The 22,657-nt window shown below is 39.1% G+C and overlaps 1 protein-coding gene across 3 annotated transcripts in view; it reads right to left on the bottom strand.

The window, feature by feature from the left end:
• MATCAP2 (microtubule associated tyrosine carboxypeptidase 2) overlaps positions 1 to 22,657 on the bottom strand; it is a 76,665-nt gene that overhangs the window by 36,500 nt on the left and 17,508 nt on the right. For 2 of the 3 annotated variants that reach the window (XM_058724589.1, XM_058724590.1), the window contains one exon: positions 12,221 to 12,915. In XM_058724589.1, coding sequence (XP_058580572.1) covers positions 12,221 to 12,915 — 695 coding nt within the window. The remainder of the gene's footprint in view (positions 1 to 12,220; positions 12,916 to 22,657) is intronic. The other variant, XM_058724591.1, reaches the window with a different exon arrangement.

Here is a 22,657-nt window from a genome sequence, read left to right as displayed (position 1 = left end):
CAAATTATGGAAAGAGCCTAAATGTCCATCAACTGATGAGTGGATAAAGAAATTGTGGTTTATATACACAATGGAATACTACGTGGCAATGAGAAAGAATGAAATATGGTCCTTTGTAGCAACGTGGATGGAACTGGAGAGTGTGATGCTAAGTGAAATAAGTCATACAGAGAAAGATACCATATGTTTTCACTCTTATGTGGATCCTGAGAAACTTAACAGAAGTCCATGGGGGAGGGGAAGAAAAAAAAAAAAGAGGTTAGAGTGGGAGAGAGCCAAAGCATAAGAGACTCTTAAAAACTGAGAACAAACTGAGGATTGATGGGGGGTGGGAGGGAGGGGAGGGTGGGTGATGGGTATTGAGGAGGGCACCTTTTGGGATGAGCACTGGGTGTTGTATGGAAACCAATTTGCCAATAAGTTTCATATATATATAAAGAATAGTCCAATAGCACAATGTAACATTTAAACCACTAATCCAGAAAATAAAAAATCTCTATATAAAACTTTTAGCATTGTATGCAGTGCTGGGGGGCTCAGTTGGTTAAACATCTGACTGGATCTCAGCTTAGGTCTTGATCTCAGGATTGTAAATTTAAGCTCAGTGTTGGGCTCCACACCCAGCATGGAGCCTACTTTAAAAAGAAAACAAAACAAAACACTTGGAATTATCTTAGATCATTTTAAAAACTTTCTGAAAAATCTTAACATTCTGGTGAATGATCTGCTTTTGGTATACCTGCTAATTCTGTTTACTGTTTAGTAGTTTGAAAATCTGACCATCAATCATGAACCACTTCAACAGTCCTATGTAGAAAAACTATCTCCCTTCTCTCTTTTCACTCAGTGAAAAACTGTGTACAATAGGGACACTATTATGATACGAGTCGGGGTGATACTGTGAAAGACTAGAAATGAGTAGATCTAGTTTTACATTAATGCCTTACTAAATGTGTCATCTTGAGTATGTCGTTTTACTTTTCACAGGTTTAGTTTCTTCACAGGCAAAATGGAGATGAAAATTTTTGCCATTTACCTCAAAGAGTTGTTGTGAGGATGAAATTAGAGACAACACCAAGAAAGGAGAAAAGGAAAGAATGTGTTTTGCAATCTATTTCCCACATGACTGTATACAGGTTTAACAGAAGATAGCTGGGTTTTAATTTTACAATTTAAAGTAACTGATTTGACATCCATCCAGTCCCAACCCTCCCTTCATTACTTTCCTTTTTAGTAAATTCTAACACCTAGAACTCTTCCCCCACCACCTATCCAAATACTGAATAACCCCTAGGAGATCATATAGACCTTGTCTTTAAGCCAGTGTTTTCCAAACTGTTTCCTGTAGAAAAGTGGTTAACAAGGTATCATTTTTAAGAGTTTTATGGCCAAATGTGATTGGAAAATATTGTATTAAACAAAATTAAACAAGACTCTTCCAAGCCTTCATTTTGATGCTGTACATGGTCAATCTCAGGGATGAATATAACATTTTGTGTCTTCCAACTTATGTGACCCTCTTTTCTCATGCAGTATTCCTCAAATCAGTTTGAAAATACTTATTTCAGATAAGCATGAGTTGTGTACACACCCATACACTCCCTCTGGTACTTTGAGATTCTCAGAATGAAAAGCAAAATCCCAAATACTAAATGAATTTTCCAATGGTGACTACTACTTCTTGGCAGCAAATTAAGATATGGATTACTCAATCAGATCATTAGGTCTCCATTTAAGGTACTGCAGCCACAAACTGATGGGACACCAGAGCAGTAGTCATACTCAGATACCTTTAGCTACGAGTAGTCACTACTCTGTAAAGCCACTGAGTGTAATATCTGGGAGAAACAATAGATTCATCCTTACATTCCAATTAAAAAAAAAAAAACCCACTATGTTGACCCCTTAAAAAACATACATTCAGGTTAAACCTGACCCTTGGGCCACAAATATGGATCCATTGTTTGTAAAGTACATCACTAAATTTCTACATTACCATCTAGAAAGTAAGGGCCATTCATTCATTCATTCATTCATCTTATTTGTGCTAATCACTGATACATTTTTTTAAGGTTTTAAGTAATCTCTACACCCAGTGTAAGGCTTGAACTCACAACCCTGAGATCAAGAATTATACACTCTACTGACTGAACCAGCCAGACACCCCTAATCACTGATACTTTTGTTATTTTTATATTTTATAATCTAAGCCCCCATTTAACCATTAGACTGGAAAAGATGACACATAAACCAACAAAATTTAGTAATACTCTGATAGAGGTATAAATATTGAGATGATGGAGAAAGGTAAATAAAAGTGGGCCACTAGAGGAAATAGAGGGCATTCTGGACAAAGGAAAGAATAGTGTCAGAAGCATATACAAAATTAAGTGAAATAGAGTTTCTGGGCTGGAGAGGCATCAGAATTCTCATTTATTTAATGCCAGGAACTGAGCTAGATTCTGGGTCCCTGGCTGGTGCACCCAGGGAGTGTGCGCCCAAACCCCAGGCATCGCCCAACAGACCCCCAAAGCTTGGCCAAGGCAACTTCAGGTGAGCCCCCCACCCCAGCCCCTTGTGAGCACAGCAGGTGGCGCTCCATCCCAGCTGAGCTGGGAGAAGTTGGGGAGGGGATGCAGGGCCCCGGGGCCCGTAGACCTTTGGTGGGGAGCCTGAGAGTCACCCAGCAGCTGGCATGGTGCACAGCATACTCACACAGCCTTCAGACCCAGATTTCAGACACCCAACAGCTGGCAAGGCCTGCCCCTTAACGTCCCACCCGGCAGGGCTAGACAAGGGGTCCCAGACCTGGCAGGTGCTCTGTCCCGCCTTCCTGCAGCCGCCTGGGTCCCCAATCTCACCATTTCCCTCCCATATGCTGCCTTCCTCACTCCCAGGGTCTGTGGGTCTCCTCTTTTTGGAGGAAGGGGAAGATTAAGAAGAGGTTTGCCAGTTGGGTGGGGAGCACAGGACCTCCTTCAGACCTAGGCAGGAGCCTGTGAATTGTAGAGGGGTTGTCAGGATTGTCTTTGGGTTTGGAGCCTTTGACAGCAGGCTGGGGGCAGTGGGGAGGCCTGTCCGCCCCTCCTGCTCCACAGACCTGACCTGGACCCCTCCTCACACCAAGATCTGACTCCCATGTGGCAAATTCCTTCAGAGTCTTACTGGGATTGGAAGAAGCCCTCTGGCACAGAGACTCCTAGAGGCCTTCAGGAGGTCTCCAGCTATCAACCCTGAGACTCTGCTCCCTACCAAGCCCCACATGCTCCCCTTCCAGATCAAGCATGGTGTCCAGGGTCTGGGGGCGGGGTTGAGTAGGACCCTGGATGGAGGCAGCTGCCCCTACTCCTCACTGATGGAGTTGGGCCACTGTTCAAGAGAGAGGGGACAGAACCTTCTGGAGGTGGGAGCTGGAGGTCCAGGCTGGCAGCGAACATAGCTGCTCTGTCTCCCCTAGGTCCTGCTGAACCTGCAGGTATAGCTGATAAATAAAATACTCTTTTTATCAATGGATTCAGTCTAGTGGTGAAGACAAAAGAAAAAAAAAACAAGAGGATAGCAGCATGATAAACGCTATGCTAGATAATTTCCACAAGATACTGTGGGATTACAGAGTTGACTTGGAAATGTAAGCACGAGCCAGATCATGAAAGATGAAAGACCTACAGGCCATGCTACAGATTTCGGACCTAATCTCGAATTATGAGGAGACCTGAAGTGTTTCAGGAAGGCAAATGACATCAGACTTGTATCTTAGAAAGACACTGATGCAGTGTGGAGAGCAGGGGAGACTGAAGCAAATACTTTTGCCAATACATAATTCAGTTTTCCATAAAATAGAAATTGTAGACTATGACCAGATTATAAGAAAAGTATTAAAAACATATATATTCTACACATGCAGAATGTAATAGATCGAGTGATCTGAGACACTGAGTCTAACATCAATGAAGGGAACAAATGAAAGAACACAGTTGGACTAAAAAAGATGTCACCTGCAGCCTTCTTCCCGCCCCGCCCCCCACCCCCACTGCATGTTTGCATCGTCAGGGCCGGGGGTAGTCTGGATGTATCCAGTGGTGACTGGGACTATCAGAGGGCAACTGCTACCAGGATTAAGAGATTTATAAACAGCTTAGTAATGAAGACTCTTCTTTTACCACCTATCAGGAAAAAGCAGATATTCAAGCTGTTCTGTAGCAAAGATCCTGTTAAGAACCTAAGAATGCATGTTAGGCAAAATTTCAAAGGCAAATCAACAAAATGCTGTTTCAGTGAGTCATCAAGGTCACAGCTTCTTCCAAAGACATACAATCTGATGATCTATTTCCATCTCTGAATATAAAAAAATCTTCCTTGCTATTAGGTTAACAAATGACTCCACTTCTCCAATCTAATACAGAACATACTAAACTCTTAATCTTTAAAAAAAAGAAAACCTCACAATTTTAGGTATCTGTGAAAGGTTTGTGATTTGCTAAACACAAAACTGTGTCACCTAAGGAGAGGTAAGATTTAAAGGTGGCTTGCTTTTTCTTCCCCTTTTTATTTGAATGACTTGAGGTCTACCAAGATAAAGTACTACAACATTAGTACAATTAAACCTTAGCCTCAAGGAACCTTTTATAAGGCCTAAGGAAACCTTAGCTGCAAGGAAATGTTGCGTCAAGACATCCTGCTATCAGTGAAGCTGTCTGATTTCCAATTAAGTTGCTTCCTACAAAAACGGAAAATAAACACATCTTGCTTTTAGAACATGACATGATTTTATGTATTATTCAAAAGCATGTGTTTTAATATAATGAATTACCTATTCCATTTACACAAGACCTGTTTTCTGAGAACCACACTTAAAATTAAAAGTCTTTATGTTATGCCAACCATTGGTCCCAGTACAACAGAGCTTATTATATTTAATAGATCTGGTAAAATGGAGGTGGTGAACTGGCAACCCAAGGGATAAATGTGGCCCAGGAACAAGTTTTCCTTGGTCTGGACAGCCTTTGCTTAATTGAATTAGCAGTTAACATTTACTTGGAGATAAGCAATTTACATGTTTCTATGTCAGAATAAAGATACATTACAAAGTATAATGTAAAATTCACATGAATTTAAGATAAAACAGATTTGCTCCTGATTTCCTTGATTATTCTCTTTACATCTCTATTAGGTTATCTTCTTAAAGTTTGAAAAGCATTCTCCTGAGCTGTCATACTGAATATACATTATAGAAAGAACTGTATTGAAATGGCTAACTTTTAGGTTTTTGTACTTGGAGAAACAAATTTCACTTATTTAGAAAATTAGTTTTGGGGCGCCTGGGTGGCTCAGTCGGTTAAGCGTCCGACTTCGGCTCAGGTCACGATCTCACAGTCTGTGAGTTCGAGCCCCGCATCAGGCTCTGGGCTGATGGCTCAGAGCCTGGAGCCTGCTTCCAATTCTGTGTCTCCCTCTCTCTCTGCCCCTCCCCCATTCATGCTCTGTCTCTCTCTGTCTCAAAAATAAATAAAAACGTTAAAAAAATTAAAAAAAAAAAAAAGAAAATTAGTTTTAGCAAACCTAATTATTTGCCAATTATGTTGTATTAGAGCACTGTTATCTGAAGTAAAAGAATTTTCAGTTAACACAACTTGTGGAAACTGAGCTTTTCTGTGATTAATATACAATGTGAAAGAAGAACCAGAAGTTTTTACAAAATAAATGACACAACTGGATATATAATATGACACAAAACAGAATCTTGACTTAATTAGCCACAATATTTTTAGGTCTCAAATTGAGAGAGATCTGTGAGGTCCCAGAAAGAGTTCTAAATAATCATTTTCATTCTACACCATAATGTGCAAGGAAAACTTCAGAGACTGAGCCAATTTCTCTCCTACAAAGCAAGATTCCTACAAATCAATCCCAAATCAAAGAAAAAAATATACACATATTAATGTTTATTTCTGAGAAAGAGAGAGAGATAGACAGATGGAGAGACAGAATCTGAAGCAGGCTCCAGGCTCTCAACTGTCAGCACAGAGCCTGATGTGGGGCAAGATCATGACCTGAGCTGGAGTCAGATGCTTAACCAACTGAGCCACCCACACGTCCCCCAAATCAAGGAATATTTTTAAAAGAAGGCAATTCTCCAATTTCTTAGTTACATTTAAATGTCTGACAAACCTTTTATTTAACATAGTAATTCTTACAAACAGCTAAAATCCATTCTGCTATTGGTTGAAAGGGTTATATCTTAAGGTATCATAAAGATTAACAAGTACACATCTACGGAGTACTTTGGCATACTACAATAGAAACATAAAGATGTTTTATTGTATGTTTTTGACATCTCAATATTTTGCAAACTTACCTGCACATTTCTTCCAGTAATTGCAAGCCTTTAACGTCTGTTCTTTATCCAGACTAACATTCCTTAATACTTACTTCCCTATCTTTCCCAAGTTCATCTTTTCCCCCAGAGGTTATGATGCAAGATGTCTATAACCAAATCAGAGGTTCAAAAGCTTTCTTTCTTTCTTTATAAATCAATTCAGTGCTTTATTTTTACTTAGATGTTTGATTTTAAGCATTGCTTCTATCTCTACTTCATGCCACTGTTTGTGGCTTTTTTCTATTACTGCGTTTACTACTTACTACAGACCCTAGTGAATTACTCATGGCTGGTGTAGTAGCACTGTCTTCAGCAGGAAAGCAAAGGTGGTGGCTGCCTTCATGAGAACTATTCCACAGAGAGAGAGCAGGGAATATCTTCCTATTTTAACTAATTCATATAAATGCTTCCTTCCATTAATATGGGTAACCAATAACTATCCTTACAAATAGTTATTTTGAAATACATAAAGTCTTAGGAATAGCAAAACACTGGATACAGTATTTCAATTGTAGAAGGAATTTTTGAAAACTATTTTTTAATTTTTTAATTTATGGATTAATGTCTTTTATGTATTTATCTTGAGAGAGAGCAAGAGAGCAGGGGAGGGGCAGAAAGAGAGAGGTAGAGAGAGAATCCCAAGCAGGCTCTGTGCTATCAGTGCAGAGCCCCATGCAAGGCTCGGTCTCACAAACTGTGAGACCACGACCTGAGCCGAAATCAAGAATCAGATGCTTAACTGACTGAGCCACCAGGCACCCCTTACACTATTTTCCATTATTTTTTTCATTTGAAGACACTTAAGTAATTTTATTTTAACACTTATCAACTCTGGATTATGTATACTCCACCTGAAGCAGAAAGGGAACAGATGAAATGCAACAGTTAGGACAATAGTAAAAGAGAAATAGTACAGAGCCTTACTGGAAGGGATGTTGCTGCTTTGTTCCCTGGCAGAGCCACAAGGGCAGGAAGAGAGAAATCAACACCTATAATGTTGTGGATGGATAGCCTGTCTGGGGAGCCCTTCCCAGTCTTCCTAAGGCATTCATTAACACTGTATTGAGTTGAGACTGAAGTCATAACTAAAAGAGGACGATGGGTGCCCTTACTGGGAGATACTTTTGTCTCACAGTTCTAAAAAAACCAGCAAAATCACTATTACATAAGTATATATCATAAAGAGGAAAAATATCTTCAATGTCCTCATAATTAGCTTCTGCCAGAGGCATGGATCCTTGCCAGCAAAGTGAGAGGATCTTTCCATCTGGTGCCCTTTGGGTGCTGGGGGTGGCAAAGGGACAGCCAGGCTAAAACCATACTGTGAAACAGTGGTGTGCTGGAGCCCCATCATTCTGGCTTGTGAGGACTGAATTTTTATTAATTTGCAAGCAGTTCATGTTACACTGCTTGAAACTGATCATGGTGGAAGTATTCATATTTACATCATGGACACTGAGAGCTGGTTTTCCAACATGCCATTGTGTGGAAGTCAGCAGCACTTGAAACAGACTCCTGGTTCTGCACCTTACTATATGTGACCTCAGGAAAGTTACTACACTTCTCTACGTCAATTTTTTCAACTGGTAAAACTGCAAGTATTGCACCTCATATGAGGAACTAAAAATGATAACAGTTATAAAGTACTAAGCAATCAGAGTAACAAGCAAATATTAAGTAGTCTATCAATGCTAGTTATAATCTGTCACACACTGATGGTTCATGTGACTTTGTCCTTAAATTTCAAAGCAATTTTATTTCTTTTTCAACGTTTGTTTTTTTTTTTTTTTTTTTGGGACAGAGAGAGACAGAGCATGAACGGGGGAGGAGCAGAGACAGAGGGAGACACAGAATCGGAAACAGGCTCCAGGCTCCGAGCCATCAGCCCAGAGCCTGACGCAGGGCTCGAACTCACAGACCGCGAGATCGTGACCTGGCTGAAGTCGGACGCTTAACCGACTGCGCCACCCAGGCGCCCCTCAAAGCAATTTTAATGGAGCAAGGGTCCTTAAATAAAAGGCCAATGTCAACAATTTCATAATAATACAAGTATATGGAGAACAAATGTTTTTGTTCGCTCTTCCCCTGCTACCCTCAAGGCAAAATTTCTAACTTAGCATACACTTAATTTACTTGGCCTTCTGTACAAATATCATACAACTAAAAAGTATTAGAAAGTATTACAATGCCAAAGAACCCCATGCTTATGGTAAATATTATATGAATATAGGGCCCAGGCTCAATGTGTGAATAGTAATGTAACACAATGGACCTTTACAAAGATATCAGAAAGCAGGCCTTACAACTGACCAGGAATCTCAAACTGACAGCAAATACAGCAGCCGAAACAGATGTTTTATTTGAATACAGAGTTTTTTCTTCTTCTTTTCTAAAATATGACTGGAAATAAATGCCTTTAAGAGATCAACTTAGGCCCACCAGTCCCCATTTCTTACATCTAGGAAAGTCTGAAGGAAACCAGAAGCAAGCTTCTAAGAGTCCTCTCCAAATGAAGTCACAAAGGATACAAGTAACTTCTCCAGCAACTGAGTTCTAAGAACAGGTAAAGAGTGGTCTACCAAGGAAACTTGTTACAGATCAGCACCCAAGGTTTTTATTGGGAACTAGTACAGAAGCACCCCTATGCCTACCATGTTCTAAAGTTCCAGACTCTCAAAAGGAAAAGAGGTGTCCAATATAAACACTGTTTGCACAACTCAGGCACAGCAGACTACTCTTACCATTTAAGGAAAGTTTTATTTCAGTCAACTGTTTACCAGTCAAGTTCTCAGACTAAGGCCAACCTTGCAAGCAGACCTTTCTAAGTCAGTGGTATCAGGCCTGCTATCAACTGCTTTTGCACACCTACCTTTAATTTTTCTTCCCTGACAGCCAGAGGAGCCTCGTCCCAAGGTCTTTACCTGATACCCCAAAGCCTTCTTTCTCTCATACAAAAGCAACCCATTTGCCAACCACTAATTATCCCCACTGCTCCAGTTTTATTAATGCATACGAAAATAATTCAACCGTTATCTTATCTAGCTAAACAAAAGTTGACTTATTTTCCCAATGTTATTAAATATCACTCTACTAATCAGAACCTCTAGTTAGCATGAGCTAGCCTGGATCTACACTGAGATAGGATTCCAGCCAGAGGTAGAAAACAAGTCACTTAAGTTGTCCATTGGCTTTATCATGTAAATATATAATTTCCATTTGACTTGCTGGAAATACTGAAAATAGTTCAAGGACTCTTATTACTACCCTGAAGACTCTTCTCATCTCTCACTTCCAATCTTACTCAACAAAGTGCACAGTGCAAAGCCAAATGGATTTGGTATCTAGGTTTCCCAGGGGCAGTCAGCCCCCAGGAAGTAGGACAAAAAGTGCACTGGCTGCCAGTTTTGCTGTATGAGGGCACCACTGAAGAGCCACTTCTAAGCCACCGGTGAGGATGCACCTGACCCTTAACAGCTTTCAGCATTCTCTCACCCCAGATCCCTTCTTCCACTCCCAGGAAGCACTGCACTCCTTCCTGCAAAGGTCCAGAGCCACACAAAACAGATATTCTCAGTTTCTGTCAAGTTTAAAAATACTCAAGGGTTGGGAAGGTGAGGGCCACCATGGCTGTCAGCAAGAGGGTGAGCAGGGTTCAGCAGGCTCCACCTGGAATTATATTCAAGTCCAATAGCCCATGCTAGACCCCATGAACCACCTCACGGACCTGTCTCCTGGGGGACCTAATGCTTAGATCACAAAAACCTGCATCCTGGAACTCCTGGACATTGATGGGACAATCAACTGAGAATGACCAGAGCTTGAGCACTGCTTTGGTTCCATTCTGATAGACTTATCTTGTGCATGGAAAGTTTAGCACTGTTCTGCCAATGTGTGCACTGGAGAGGACCATGGTCACTCCAACAACAGTGCAGACTGCCTTCCATTGAAGGATTCAGATCCTGACTATCTGCTAGGGGTCGACAAGGCCTTGAGGGTGGAGGCCAGAGACCATCAGGTGACTTGGCTATCCTGGTCCCCTTGTGTAGCATGTTTCTGAATCCCAAGACTAGCTCTGAAGCTGTGTTTTTGCTTCACAGCTGGGGGCGGGGGAAGGATGTATGACATCATGTCATAATCCACTCAGATACTAAATAGAAATTTAAGCAAATTTTATGGAGGCCTTGTTCTAATGAATCCCTTTTATTCAATTAAAGTGGTTTAAACAGTACACTAGGCATTTGTTGACAGCATTCTCCCAAAGGGTGGCCTTTGAAGTACAGCCAGTAGGACTGCTGGTGCTATTTACTCGAGCAACCCAAGTATAGGTTTATCTCCTCAAGCCGGAATTGGGTTAAAATAAAGACTGTAAAGCCACAGGCCAAGCAGTGTCAGTTCTCAATCTGTGGAGCAGCTGATCTTTCTGTCTTCCAGGGAAATGAGAGAACACTCATTTTGATGCAATGGTGGGAAATCTCTTTCCCAATTGGTAGGGTTTAGGGTAGGACACCAAATTAAAGAATATTGGTAGGTAAATCTCAGCCATCTCTTTCAGCACTAATGGGGAAAAAAGCAAATAGCATTTTCATAATTATCATAAATTTTAAATGAGTGAAATCCCTATTCAGTCGATTGCAATGTCCGAAATAAAAATCACAAAATGACTGCCAAAACAGGAATAAAGATAATAGTTGCCCTTATTAGTATTTAGTACAATCTCAGCACTTCTAAATAAAAAGTGCCCATTAAAAATCTAGAGAAGCAGTTGAAAAGGTTTCTTCTAATAAAGGAAAATAAATAGCAAAACTAAAATTATTATAATCCTAAAATAAGCTTTACATAATGGCTTCAAAAGGCTTGTCAGATTCTGTCATTTATTACAACAAAAATCTGCTGGCCACAAGTCCAAGGAACGGTATTATAGCAAAAATGCTAAAATAGGGCACACACCACAGGCAAATGGAACCACGCAGTTTCACCTAGCCTACAAACAGATTTTCAATCACTCACAAAGCCAAGTTGAACCTCATGTATTATAAAAGCGTGCAGAAAGTTAATTTAACCAAAGGTAGTCTGCCTTTATCATCTCAACACTATGCCTTTCAGATAAACATCAGCCAATTTCTCCTCAAAAATTTAAGGATTTCAAAGTTTTTTAAGCCTCATAATACACAAAACTATGTGCCACGTGTCTAAATGGAGCAATATCGAAAGTGTTGCTCATATCCTTCACATCATGATTTTCTAACCTTGAAAATAATTGTTAAAACTCCACTATTTTCTTCTTTAAATGAGTGCTGAAATATTTATTTGACAATGATTAACAATGACAACAAAGCATTAAGAAGTTCATGGGCAAGTATCAAGTCTAGCTCTCCAAAATGCCTATGGAGCCTAAAAAAGATGGGAGTGTAATAGCATAGGGGAACCAAAGACTGTATGATCTACCTAAGGCCCTCAAAATCAAATGGAAAATGCAAACACAGTGTGAGCTGCATAACACTGGTCTCTGGGTTGGCTAATGGCCTACATGTCTGTAACTCCCAAATGAAAGCCTAGAACCAGAATCTTAAGCTTTTTCCAAATATAGCTGCTTCCTGCCACAAAGTCTATCTAACAGATTCTTCATAGATTCTGACTAGTGCATAGTTTACATATAGGCTATGGCACTCACCTGGAGATTTCCTATCACATATTTACATGTACTGAATGGGAGTTAACTATAACATATAAATAACTGGAATGTTTTTTAAAGTCTTTTTTTCTTTTTTTTTTCTTTTTATAAGACTGTAAATAATTGCTTTAGTTACATAAAAATGAAATACCACTACTGAAGTAGCGTTTTACCTGTTTAAGAAATCGGTCAGATGCATTGCTGTGTTTGGCCAACACACTTGGCAGAGATGGATTTGCATATTCAAACTGAGGATTGTAGGTATAGTCAGACTTGAAAAATCTCAGTTTTTCTTTCTCCAAGTTGGTGGGCTTTATAGCAGTCAGTATACAAAATTTCTTCCCAGAAAAGTCATCTCCCTTTTCAAAACTTCTAGACAGCTGAGGCTGTGGCTTTGGCTTTGGCAGAGTGGAGAAATGGCGTCGCTTTACCTTGTTTTTGGGTTTAGGCGGCAGTACTATGCTGCTCCCTGTAACAGAGATATCATGTGTAAACTTTATAGGACTCGACACTGAACTAGTGACAAAGACACCAGGCTGCCTTTCTAGGCAGTACCAAGTACCACTGCTCATCACAGGCACTGGGGCTTTCATCTTGCGAAGATCTTTACTACGAGAAGAACTAGGAGATTTGCTGGGCTTTCTACATCTTTTGGAGTAGGTGGAGGAAGGCTGTTTTTGTGAATGATGCTTTTTCTCCTCTTTGCTCTGTAGCAGAACATTGTAACTACTGGTTCCAGTTGTGAAAATGTCCTTTAGTATCCCAGTAGATAAATGTGAAATGCTTCTTTTGCTGTCAGTGATCAATGACTCTTCTGCATTTAGAACAGACTTCTTAGCAAGTTCTTGCTCAGGCCAGTGAAGCTTTTCTGTGTTAATAAACAAAATCAAAACAAAAGAAATAACAAAGATACCAGATGAAGCAAATTGCTTATTATACAAAAAGTACTCTGAAGGTTCTGCAAACCTTATAATTTTGCAACGATCTTTAGAAAAGACATTTTAAATATTAAATATATTACCAAGCTTTGGTCATGCTAGACATTGTCACTTCTATATAAGCATATATATGCTAAATTTTAAAAATTCTCAGCCTGAAGCCATTAAGATGATCAAAGTTTAATATCAATGTGAGATAATACACATAAGTAATCTGAATATTCAACTCTACCAATAACTATAATTTCACAGTAAGGATATAATTTTCAATAGTAAATAACAATATCAAAGCAAGACCCAAGGCATTTAAAAGCCAATACAATCTTGAAATTAGATGTTGTAAATAAAGATAGCTATCAGGAAAAGAAGGACAACACTGCCTTATTTATCTCAGAAACAATTTTTAAAATTAAATAAATGATATGTGTATGTTAAAGCATGTTTTCATAATGTCACTCAATTGTTTGATTTTCTTAATTCTAGGCTACAAGTTAAAAGAAAATTAAGGTTTTTTTCCTTGCCAAATCTGAAAAAAAACTGTAACTGTTATTACCTAGACATAAGAATATCAAATGGTAAATTAAGGAGAGGTCAGTTTTGCCTTTAGATTTCACAGTGCTTTAAAGAGGTACAAACCATCCCATATACTGACGCTCATGCTCTGCTTTAAAACTGTGTTGACCTGCATTGTTTCATTCCACAAATACATGGAATACTACTAACTAGGTACTATGAGAAACATACGTTATGAGAAACATCTTTATGAATCTACTGTCTCTGCCTTCAACCAGCTTCCAATCTGGCTCTGAAGGCAAGACAAGCCTATGAAGATTTGAATAGTAATACAAGACAGTATAAGTTTAAAAGCAAAAAGCAGAAAATACAGAGTTCAGAGAAGGAAGAAAGTAATGTGAAGAGAAACATGAGATTTCGGCTAGACCCTTAACTTTCAGATTCAATTCTAAATTGATGAAGTGTCTGAATTTGTCTTAAATCCTACTTATTAGAACTAGATTCCAGCCCAAGTCCTATCTACAAATACGACCTCTGGCCAAGTATGCTTCTAAACCTTAAGTCTTTCAAATGACATATGATTCTCTCAATTCTCTTTTCCAAGTCTCATGGACCCTTATGCCTCTAGCCCCAACCTTTGGCTCCTACTACGGAAGCAACTTCAATGCTAGCCAACTTGAACAGCTGCCTGCCTTGCTAAGAAACAATTTATTTCAATTTTTTAAAAACTTTATCCACGTACATCTGTCATTCACTCATTCAAGGTTTGACATTCAGGGATCCTCTCTACAATGAGTAGTAATACATAATAATAACAATAATGGCAGATACCATTTGTTGACACATTTATGTGAGTTTGGGATTTCACAGAAAACTATACATGTTGTATCACTTAATCCTCAGAAATGTTAAATCATTTGTTCAATGTTATATTACAATAAAGTAATAAACAGCAAAATGATTTGAGAGTGGGTGTATGTAATTAGAGTTCAGGCTTGTTATTATGTATATAACATATAACATTCATTCAATTATCAACAGCTATTCAATATTGTCAGCTATAAGCACAGCACTGTACCTTTTCTTTCTCTGTACAGAACATGTACAGAGACATGGCAATCTGAATCACTGATGTACTAAGATAGGTACCAGAACCGTGTTTTATTCATCTCTTCCTTTCCAACATCCGGCATGGATCTGGTAGACATTGTTAGTGCACGATGTATAAATGAATGAACGAATGAATGGCACGACCCTAAACAGGTCATCTCCAACCATTCTAGATAAACAGATATTTGTAGTTCTGGGACCATTCTACAGTTCTATGAAGTCACTGCAGAAGTGGAAATATAACAGGGAAACCAGTGGTTCTCAACCAGAGGCAATTTTGCTCCCCAGGGGGCATATGGCAGTGTCTGGAGACATTTTGGTTGTCACAACAAGGGAGTGGTGCTACTGGCATCTTCTGGGTAGAGGCCAAGAATGATGCTAAATATCCTTCAATGCATCGCACAGCCTCCTACAACAAAAATATCCATTCTAAAATAGTGCTGTGGTAGAGAAACCCTGCCCTAAATGTAAGTTTTTAAAGCTTAGAAGTCATAGAGTTTAGGGTAAAGATTTGGTAAAATACCAGGAAAAAAACAGGTAATAATCCAAATACGTAAGGTAATAGTCCCTCTAATTAACATTTTCTAGGCCAATATGTGAAATTTGAATTCTGGTGTCTTAAAGACAAAAGCAAAAATATGCAGAGGCTAAATGTCTATTCTATGCACAAGATGAGAAGTAGGAGCTAGATACAGGGTCATGTTGAAGGTTGATTACACAAAGAAGCCATTCAATAAATGGAAAAAAACAGCCAAAAATAAACAGAACAAACACAACTTTCGTTACAGGCCGGTAGGTCTCAGTCCCTCAGGGGTTTCAGACTTAAATGTTGCCAACCGATAGTCCAAACTGGGCAGGCTTGGCAAACATAGGCTAAGGAACACCAGAGCACAGGCTGTAGCCCAAATGCCCATGAACAATGTCAGTTTCCCTAGAAAGACATCACAAGTTTATGAGACAAGAGGTGATTAGGAAAGGAAGAATGAAATGGACACTAAAAGAAAAAAAGAGAAAAAAACCTGCAATAAGAATAAGGGTATCACAAACAGAAAAGTCAGGTGAGAAGTAGGCACAGCCAGGAAGGTAAAGGGAGGTAATCAGGTTCTTTTTTCTTTTGGTCTTCATAATAAAAGGAGAGAAAGTTACATCAAATTAAAATCAGTGAATAAAACTATTCTAAATAATTCCCAATTTTGATGGTTTATTACAGGTGTGTTGTGTTGAATATATTTGTTTAAAAATGAATTCAGTTTAAAAATGCTTTCTTTGGTTCCTAAAACATAATAGCTATACGACTACAGAGCTGAACTCAGAGTTCTTTTGTTTTGTCATAAGGCATCAGTGATCACTAAATACAGAATTTTGTGGGGGCGCCTGGGTGGCTCAGTCGGTTGAGCATCCAGCTTCAGCTCAGGTCATGATCTCAAGGTTCAAGCCCTGCATCGGGCTCTGTGCTGACAGCTCGGGGCCTGGAGCCTGCTTTGGATTCTGTGTCCCCTCCCCCCCCCCCCCCCCCCTGCTTGTGCTGTTTTTCAACAGAGAACAATGAATAAACATTAAAAAAAATTTTTTTTAATAAATTCAGAATTTTGTTCCACCTCAAACAATCTATCACTTCAGGATTCTTAATGAAAGTCCTAAACCATCTGCCAAAAACACTCAATGGGAGGTGACAGAGTGTGTAGGACAGAACCCTTTCCACCAGGAGTTGTAGCATTTCGGCTCACTTGCTAATTACCTACCTGAGAGGATTAGCCCCAGTACTTTTTAAGCTCCATCTGCTGATGAGTAGGGTTTGGGAGTGCCAATAGTGTATTTATTTAATAAAACGCCAATTGTGCCAAATGCTGATATCCCATGAAGTTCATAAAAGTGGGGCAGGTGATCAAATAACTCATGATGAATATAAATTAAATCCTCAGAATCACACTGATCTTATTTGAGTTGTATTAAAGTGTACTACTATGAGAGACCCTAAAGTACTGTTTTTTAAATTTTAAATATTATTGCTTACTTAAAAAATGACTTTTACACATGCATAAAAACATCATAAAAAGCCAGTAAGATTTCATCTTCTCCTTCTTTTCCCTGAAAAATTAAACTTTTTTTTTTCAATATATGAAGTTTATTGTCAAATTGGTTTCCATGCAACACCCAGTGCTCATCCCAAAAGGTGCCCTCCTCAATACCCATCACCCACCCTCCCCTCCCTCCCACCCCCCATCAACCCTCAGTTTGTTCTCAGTTTTTAAGAGTCTCTCATGCTTTGGCTCTCTCCCACTCTAACCTCTTTTTTTTTTTTTTTCCCTTCCCCTCCCCCATGGGTTTCTGTTAAGCTTCTCAGGATCCACATAAGAGTGAACACATATGGTGTCTGTCTTTCTCTGTATGGCTTATTTCACTTAGCATCACACTCTCCAGTTCCATCCATGTTGCTACAAAGGGCCATTATTTCATTCTTTCTCATTGCCATGTAGTACTCCGTTGTGTATATAAACCACAATTTCTTTATCCACTCATCAGTTGATGGACATTTAGGCTCTTTCCATAATTTGGCTTTGTTGAAAGTGCTGCTATAAACATTGGGGTACAAGTGCCCCTATGCATCAGTACTCCTGTATCTCTTGGGTAAATTCCTAGCAGTGCTATTGCTGGGTCATAGGGTAGGTCTATTTTTAATGAAAAATTAAACTTCAAAAATAGTTTTTAATGTTTACTTATTTTTGAGAGAGAGAGAGAGACAGACAGACAGACAGTGTGTGAGCAGGGGAGGGGCCGAGAGAGAGGCAGACAGAGAGTCTGAAGCAGGCTCCAGGCTCTAAGCTGTCAGCACAGGGTCCGAGGCAGGGCTTGAACTCACAGACCGTTGAGATCGTGACCTGAGCCGAAGTCAGCCACCTAACCCACTGAGCCACCCAGGCACCCCTGAAAAATCAAACTTTTAAAAAGCATACACAGGCTTCTTTGGGGGAAGTGTACTCATTTTCCCTCAGAAAATAAGGCAATCAGTCCTACTTTCTCATATTAAAAGTCACTATGTAATGTGACATTTTAGCCATCAGCAATCTTCTTCACTACAACTTTAGAGTAAACAAAAATAATTTGTTGCTCAAAGAAATCATTCATACCAACCTGATTACCCATATTGAGGGGGGAAAAAAAGGAAATAATAATACATTAAAATTGATACTCAGTATATTCACCTACTTGTGAATATACTGAAATTACCAACACAATGAAAGCTTAATTTGTTTCTAGAACAGGTGAAAAGGATACCAGGATTCCTGGCTTCCATCCTCAGCTCTTTCAATCACCTCTCTGTAATATTAGCCTAATCATTAAGCCCATCAGTGCCTCATGTTCCTCATCTAAAGGAAAGAGAGAGGGACTCACTAAACTTTGTTTTTCATGACTGTGAAGAGGTGAGGTTTCACAGTAATTATGAGATTCCCCAGCTGAAAGGAAGATTAGATCACCAGAAACAACGGCTGGTGGAAAATACCATTCAACCAATTTTGACTCAGAAAATGGCAATTTCATACAGTTCACTAGAATTTATGAAACCTAAGAATATGGGATAATCTTACATAATAAGACAATAGATTGATTACAAACAGAAGAAAAGGTAAAACAAAACAATATAGTCCCAAAACAAGATAAACACTTTATCAAGTAGTTGCTTATCACTTAAATGATATAATATCAAGAATAGAAAAAAATGAATAAATTATGGTAACCTGTATAACAGAACACTACATTGCAATGAAAAAGCAGCTAAGGGTGCAAGCAACAATACAATGCATCTCACAGGCAATACTGTGCAAATGAAGCCAGATCAAAAGAGTACATACAGTATAATTCCATTTTTACATAGCTCAGAAACAGGCAAATCTAATTTATGGTGTTAGAAGTCAGAATAGTGGTTACCACTGAGGGATGGGTTATAACCTAGGAAGAGGCTATCTTCTTCTGGGCAGTGGTTACATATGCACAAATTTATTGGGTTACACACTTAAGACTTGTGCACTTTACTGAATGTAAGTTACACCTTAATCTTTTTGCGGGGAGGGGGAAAGAGATACAGGGAGAGACAGAATGCCAAGCAGGCTCTCTGCTGCCAGGGCAGAGCCCGACACAGAGCTCAAACTCACGAACTGTGAGATCATGACCTGAGCAGAGATCAAGAGTTGGACGCTCAACCAACTGAGCCACCCAGGAGCCCCACACCTTAATCTTTTAAGATATGTGAAAACATCAGTATCTTTGAAGACATACTTATTTCCCAATTTGCCTTATAACAGATAATCTACTATTTTTAACATCTCTGAATTCAACAGAACCCCATATAGTTTCTCAACTGTAAGTTAAAAAAGGAGATGAAAAGGCACTGCTCATGTCATTCAGGAACTGAGAAAATTGACTTTACTTCAGGATTCCCAAAAATGTCACAATCCCAGTTAGGAGTACTTCAGTGTTACTCAACTAGTAACAATGATTCTTTATAATGTGATGCGGTTGTTCTTTGGTCAGGAATTGTGTGTTATTATTTTAGTTAGAAATATGCAGGGTATTCTATAATGCCAGAAAATGGTGGTTGTGGTAAAAGAAACCGTTTTAAAAACCATCTGAAACAACAGTGAATGTGCCAGAAAACAAAGTTCCCCATGGTTTTCCCCTTAGGATGAAGACAAAACTCCTGACCGTGGCATATGATGTCACTTACCGTCAGGTCACCCTGCCTCTCTTGCCTCCTTGCACAATGTCGCCCTTACTCAGTCCACTCTAGCTTCCTTTCATTCTGTCAATCCCTCACACTCACCAGCCTCTCTTCAGACACAACACCTCTTCATACACTGTCCCCTATGTTTGGAGAGTGCTTCTTCCCATCAGATTAATTCCCACTCATCCTTTAGTTCAAATACCACTTGTTCCGGAAACCTCCCCTGGAAGGTTCTTTGAAGCACCTGTCACAGTTGTAGTTTTACATTTGTTTGTATGAAGGACTCCTCCAATACTGAAATTGTAAGTCCCATTATGGCAAACATCTGTGTTTGTTTTTGCTCATTCACTGACTTGCTCATGAAAGGATGGCCTGAGAGGTAACCAGTATTTAAGAGGAAAGGAAAGGATACCGGATTTGAATGCCTGAAGGTTGAGGGAAAGAAAATCATACCAGGATCACATGAAAAAAATGAAACAACCAGTGATATGGAAGACAAGTTTTTAAAAAAAAAAAAATTTTTTTTTAACGTTTATTTATTTTTGAGACACAGAGAGAGAGCACGAACAGGGGAGGGTCAGAGAAAGAGGGAGACACAGAATCTGAAACAGGCTCCAGGCTCTGAGCTGTCAGCACAGAGCCTGACACGGGGCTCAAACCCACGGACCGCGAGATCATGACCTGAGCCGAAGTTGGACGCTTAACCGACTGAGCCACCCAGGCACCCCTGTGGAAGACAAGTTTTAATGGCAGATGCCTAATGCTATAGGACAAACAGGAGCTACGCGCCTAAGTGTATCCATATCAGATGGCCAAACACTGGCCTTAAGAAAACTTTTGTCTCCAGTATTTTTAAACACTCACTTTTGTTAGAAAGGAGCTTCATTTCCAGATGACTCTATCACTTCTTTTATAACATACAAAATATGGGCAGTAGGAAATCATATATTAATATACTCTTATAAGGCTTCTTACAGTTTCCTGTCACTCACTGAATGGGCTAGATGTCTTCTACTTTGAAAACAATTTTATATTCAAGTGAAATTCAATCTTTCCAGGCAAAAATTATTTACAGATTTGCCTGTGATAATAGCTTAAAAAACATCTTGACTCAACTAACAGATAATGCACCACTGATGTTAAGTGAGATCTTCATGTTGAACTCTGTGGCTTAAATCAACATATAGTCACTGTAATAGTGTTCTGCCTTTCCTAGTGGTTGAAAACATGGGCTTTGGAATGGAGCTTCTCCAGTTTGAATCTTGGCTGCTTATTAGTTGTGACCTTGACCAAGTGAACTTCTTTGTGCTGTAGTTTCCATTTCTGTAAATAGGATAATAATACATATTTCACAGTATTCGTGTGAAGATTGAAAATGGTAATATCTATGAGGTACTAAGAACAGTGCCAACCTGTAGTAAGCAGCCTGTGTTAACTATCGGTATTGTTATTAAATTCAATATTATAGTCAGCTCCTACAGAAATACTCCATGGAATAATGTAAATGGGAAAGTATTTAGAATCATTAAATTTGGATTTCCAAGGTAAATTTAACAGTAATTACTTCTATATTCTAGAATCGACATTTTAGTGGCTTTAGTATAATAAACTATCTTTAAAAAGCTGTAAGTAGGCAAAAAAAACCCTTTTCTGATTTGATTCCATTTCAAACAGCATACACAGCTTTCTTATTTTGTTCCTCCAGTCGGCAGCTCTATCAGAATGTTATATTTAATTATATTAAGTCATGACTAATAAGTCAAAAGTGAGTAAGATATCATATAGGAAGCGATTTCAGAAATATTTAAGTAATTATTTCCATCCTGAGATTAAAAACCACCAGAAGAAGATGGCTTCTTAGGTATCAACAAGTACTGAGAGGACAGCAAGGGAAAAGGGGGTCATGTTTTCAGCTACATTCTCTTCATAAAGTTTCTAGTTGTCCCAGTTGGGCTTTCTGGTATGTTAGTGAAAACGTTTGCATTAGGGTTCTGGAACTATTGTTTTAACTAGTCAAGTACCATATAAAAACTATTTTCAGAGGCACCTGAGTAACTCAGTTAAGCGTCAGATTTTGGCTCAGGTCATGATCTTGCAATTTGTGAGTTCAAGCCCTGCGTTGAGCTCTGCACTGGTGGTGTGCAGCCTGCTTGGGATTCTCTCTCTCCCTCTCTCTCTCTCTCCCTCCCCCTTCCCCACTTGTGCACTCTTTCTCTCTCTCTCTCAAAATAAATAAGCTTTAAAAAAATTTAAAAAAAAAAACTATTTTAGGGGCGCCTGGGTGGCGCAGTCGGTTAAGCGTCCGACTTCAGCCAGGTCACGATCTCCCGCTCCGTGAGTTCGAGCCCCGCGTCGGGCTCTGGGCCGATGGCTCGGAGCCTGGAGCCTGTTTCCGATTCTGTGTCTCCCTCTCTCTCTGCCCCTCCCCCGTTCATGCTCTGTCTCTCTCTGTCCCAAAAATAAATAAAAAAAAAAAAAAACGTTGAAAAAAAAAAAAAAAACTATTTTGAAAAATAACCCGATCAATTATTTCTAAAGGGGCTGTAAATTTGATGCTCTACTTCTCAAATGGCTGTTTTAATTCTTACTGAACTATAGAAATTCACTGCAGAATAACCTATCTCAGGGTATGCAACACGTACAGTTGGATTGATTTCTGCCACTAAATCACAGAAAGGGAGTTGAGGCAAGAGGAATCAGTCTACTATTTCTTAAAGTATCTCTCCTCAAACTTCCAACTCTGCACAGTGAAAAGCAGGAGATCCACTTAGTTGGATCTAAGTGGTATTCTGACTGAATACCCACTTTCTAATACTAATATCATAATGGTATTCTCTCTCTACAATGATTGTTTTGCTTTGGGGAAATTATCATAATTGATATTATTTCTCAATCAGTATCTAATAACCCTCACTTTGACAAAATCAAACTGTATTTTTCTGCAAGGCAGTGACTTTCAATGGGAAAGGGGGGGTAATTTTGCCCTCCAGGGAACACTTGACAATGTCTGGTGGCATTTTTTGGTTGTCACAACTGGGTGTGTGGGCGAGGGAGGGTATCTAGTACCTGCTCCCAAAAAGAAGGTATGGTATTTTTAAGTAACTTTCAAATTTTTCACTGTATTTTAAGGTGAAAAAATAGTATCTGCATCAAATTACATTTAAAAAACTAATGCCAATTTAAGTTGCTTCCTGTAACTCTTACGCTTCCTGTCAACACAAATAACAATGAGATAAAGTACAAAATCAGCTCCATATTTTAAAACATGAATCATGAAATAAAACAGCATAAAATTAAGACCACAAGTATTTTCACTGGAAAAGAATTCA

Source organism: Neofelis nebulosa, chromosome 4 (genome assembly GCF_028018385.1).
Source record: "Neofelis nebulosa isolate mNeoNeb1 chromosome 4, mNeoNeb1.pri, whole genome shotgun sequence".
NCBI lineage: Eukaryota > Metazoa > Chordata > Mammalia > Carnivora > Felidae > Neofelis > Neofelis nebulosa.
This window is presented reverse-complemented; position numbering and strand designations above follow the sequence as displayed.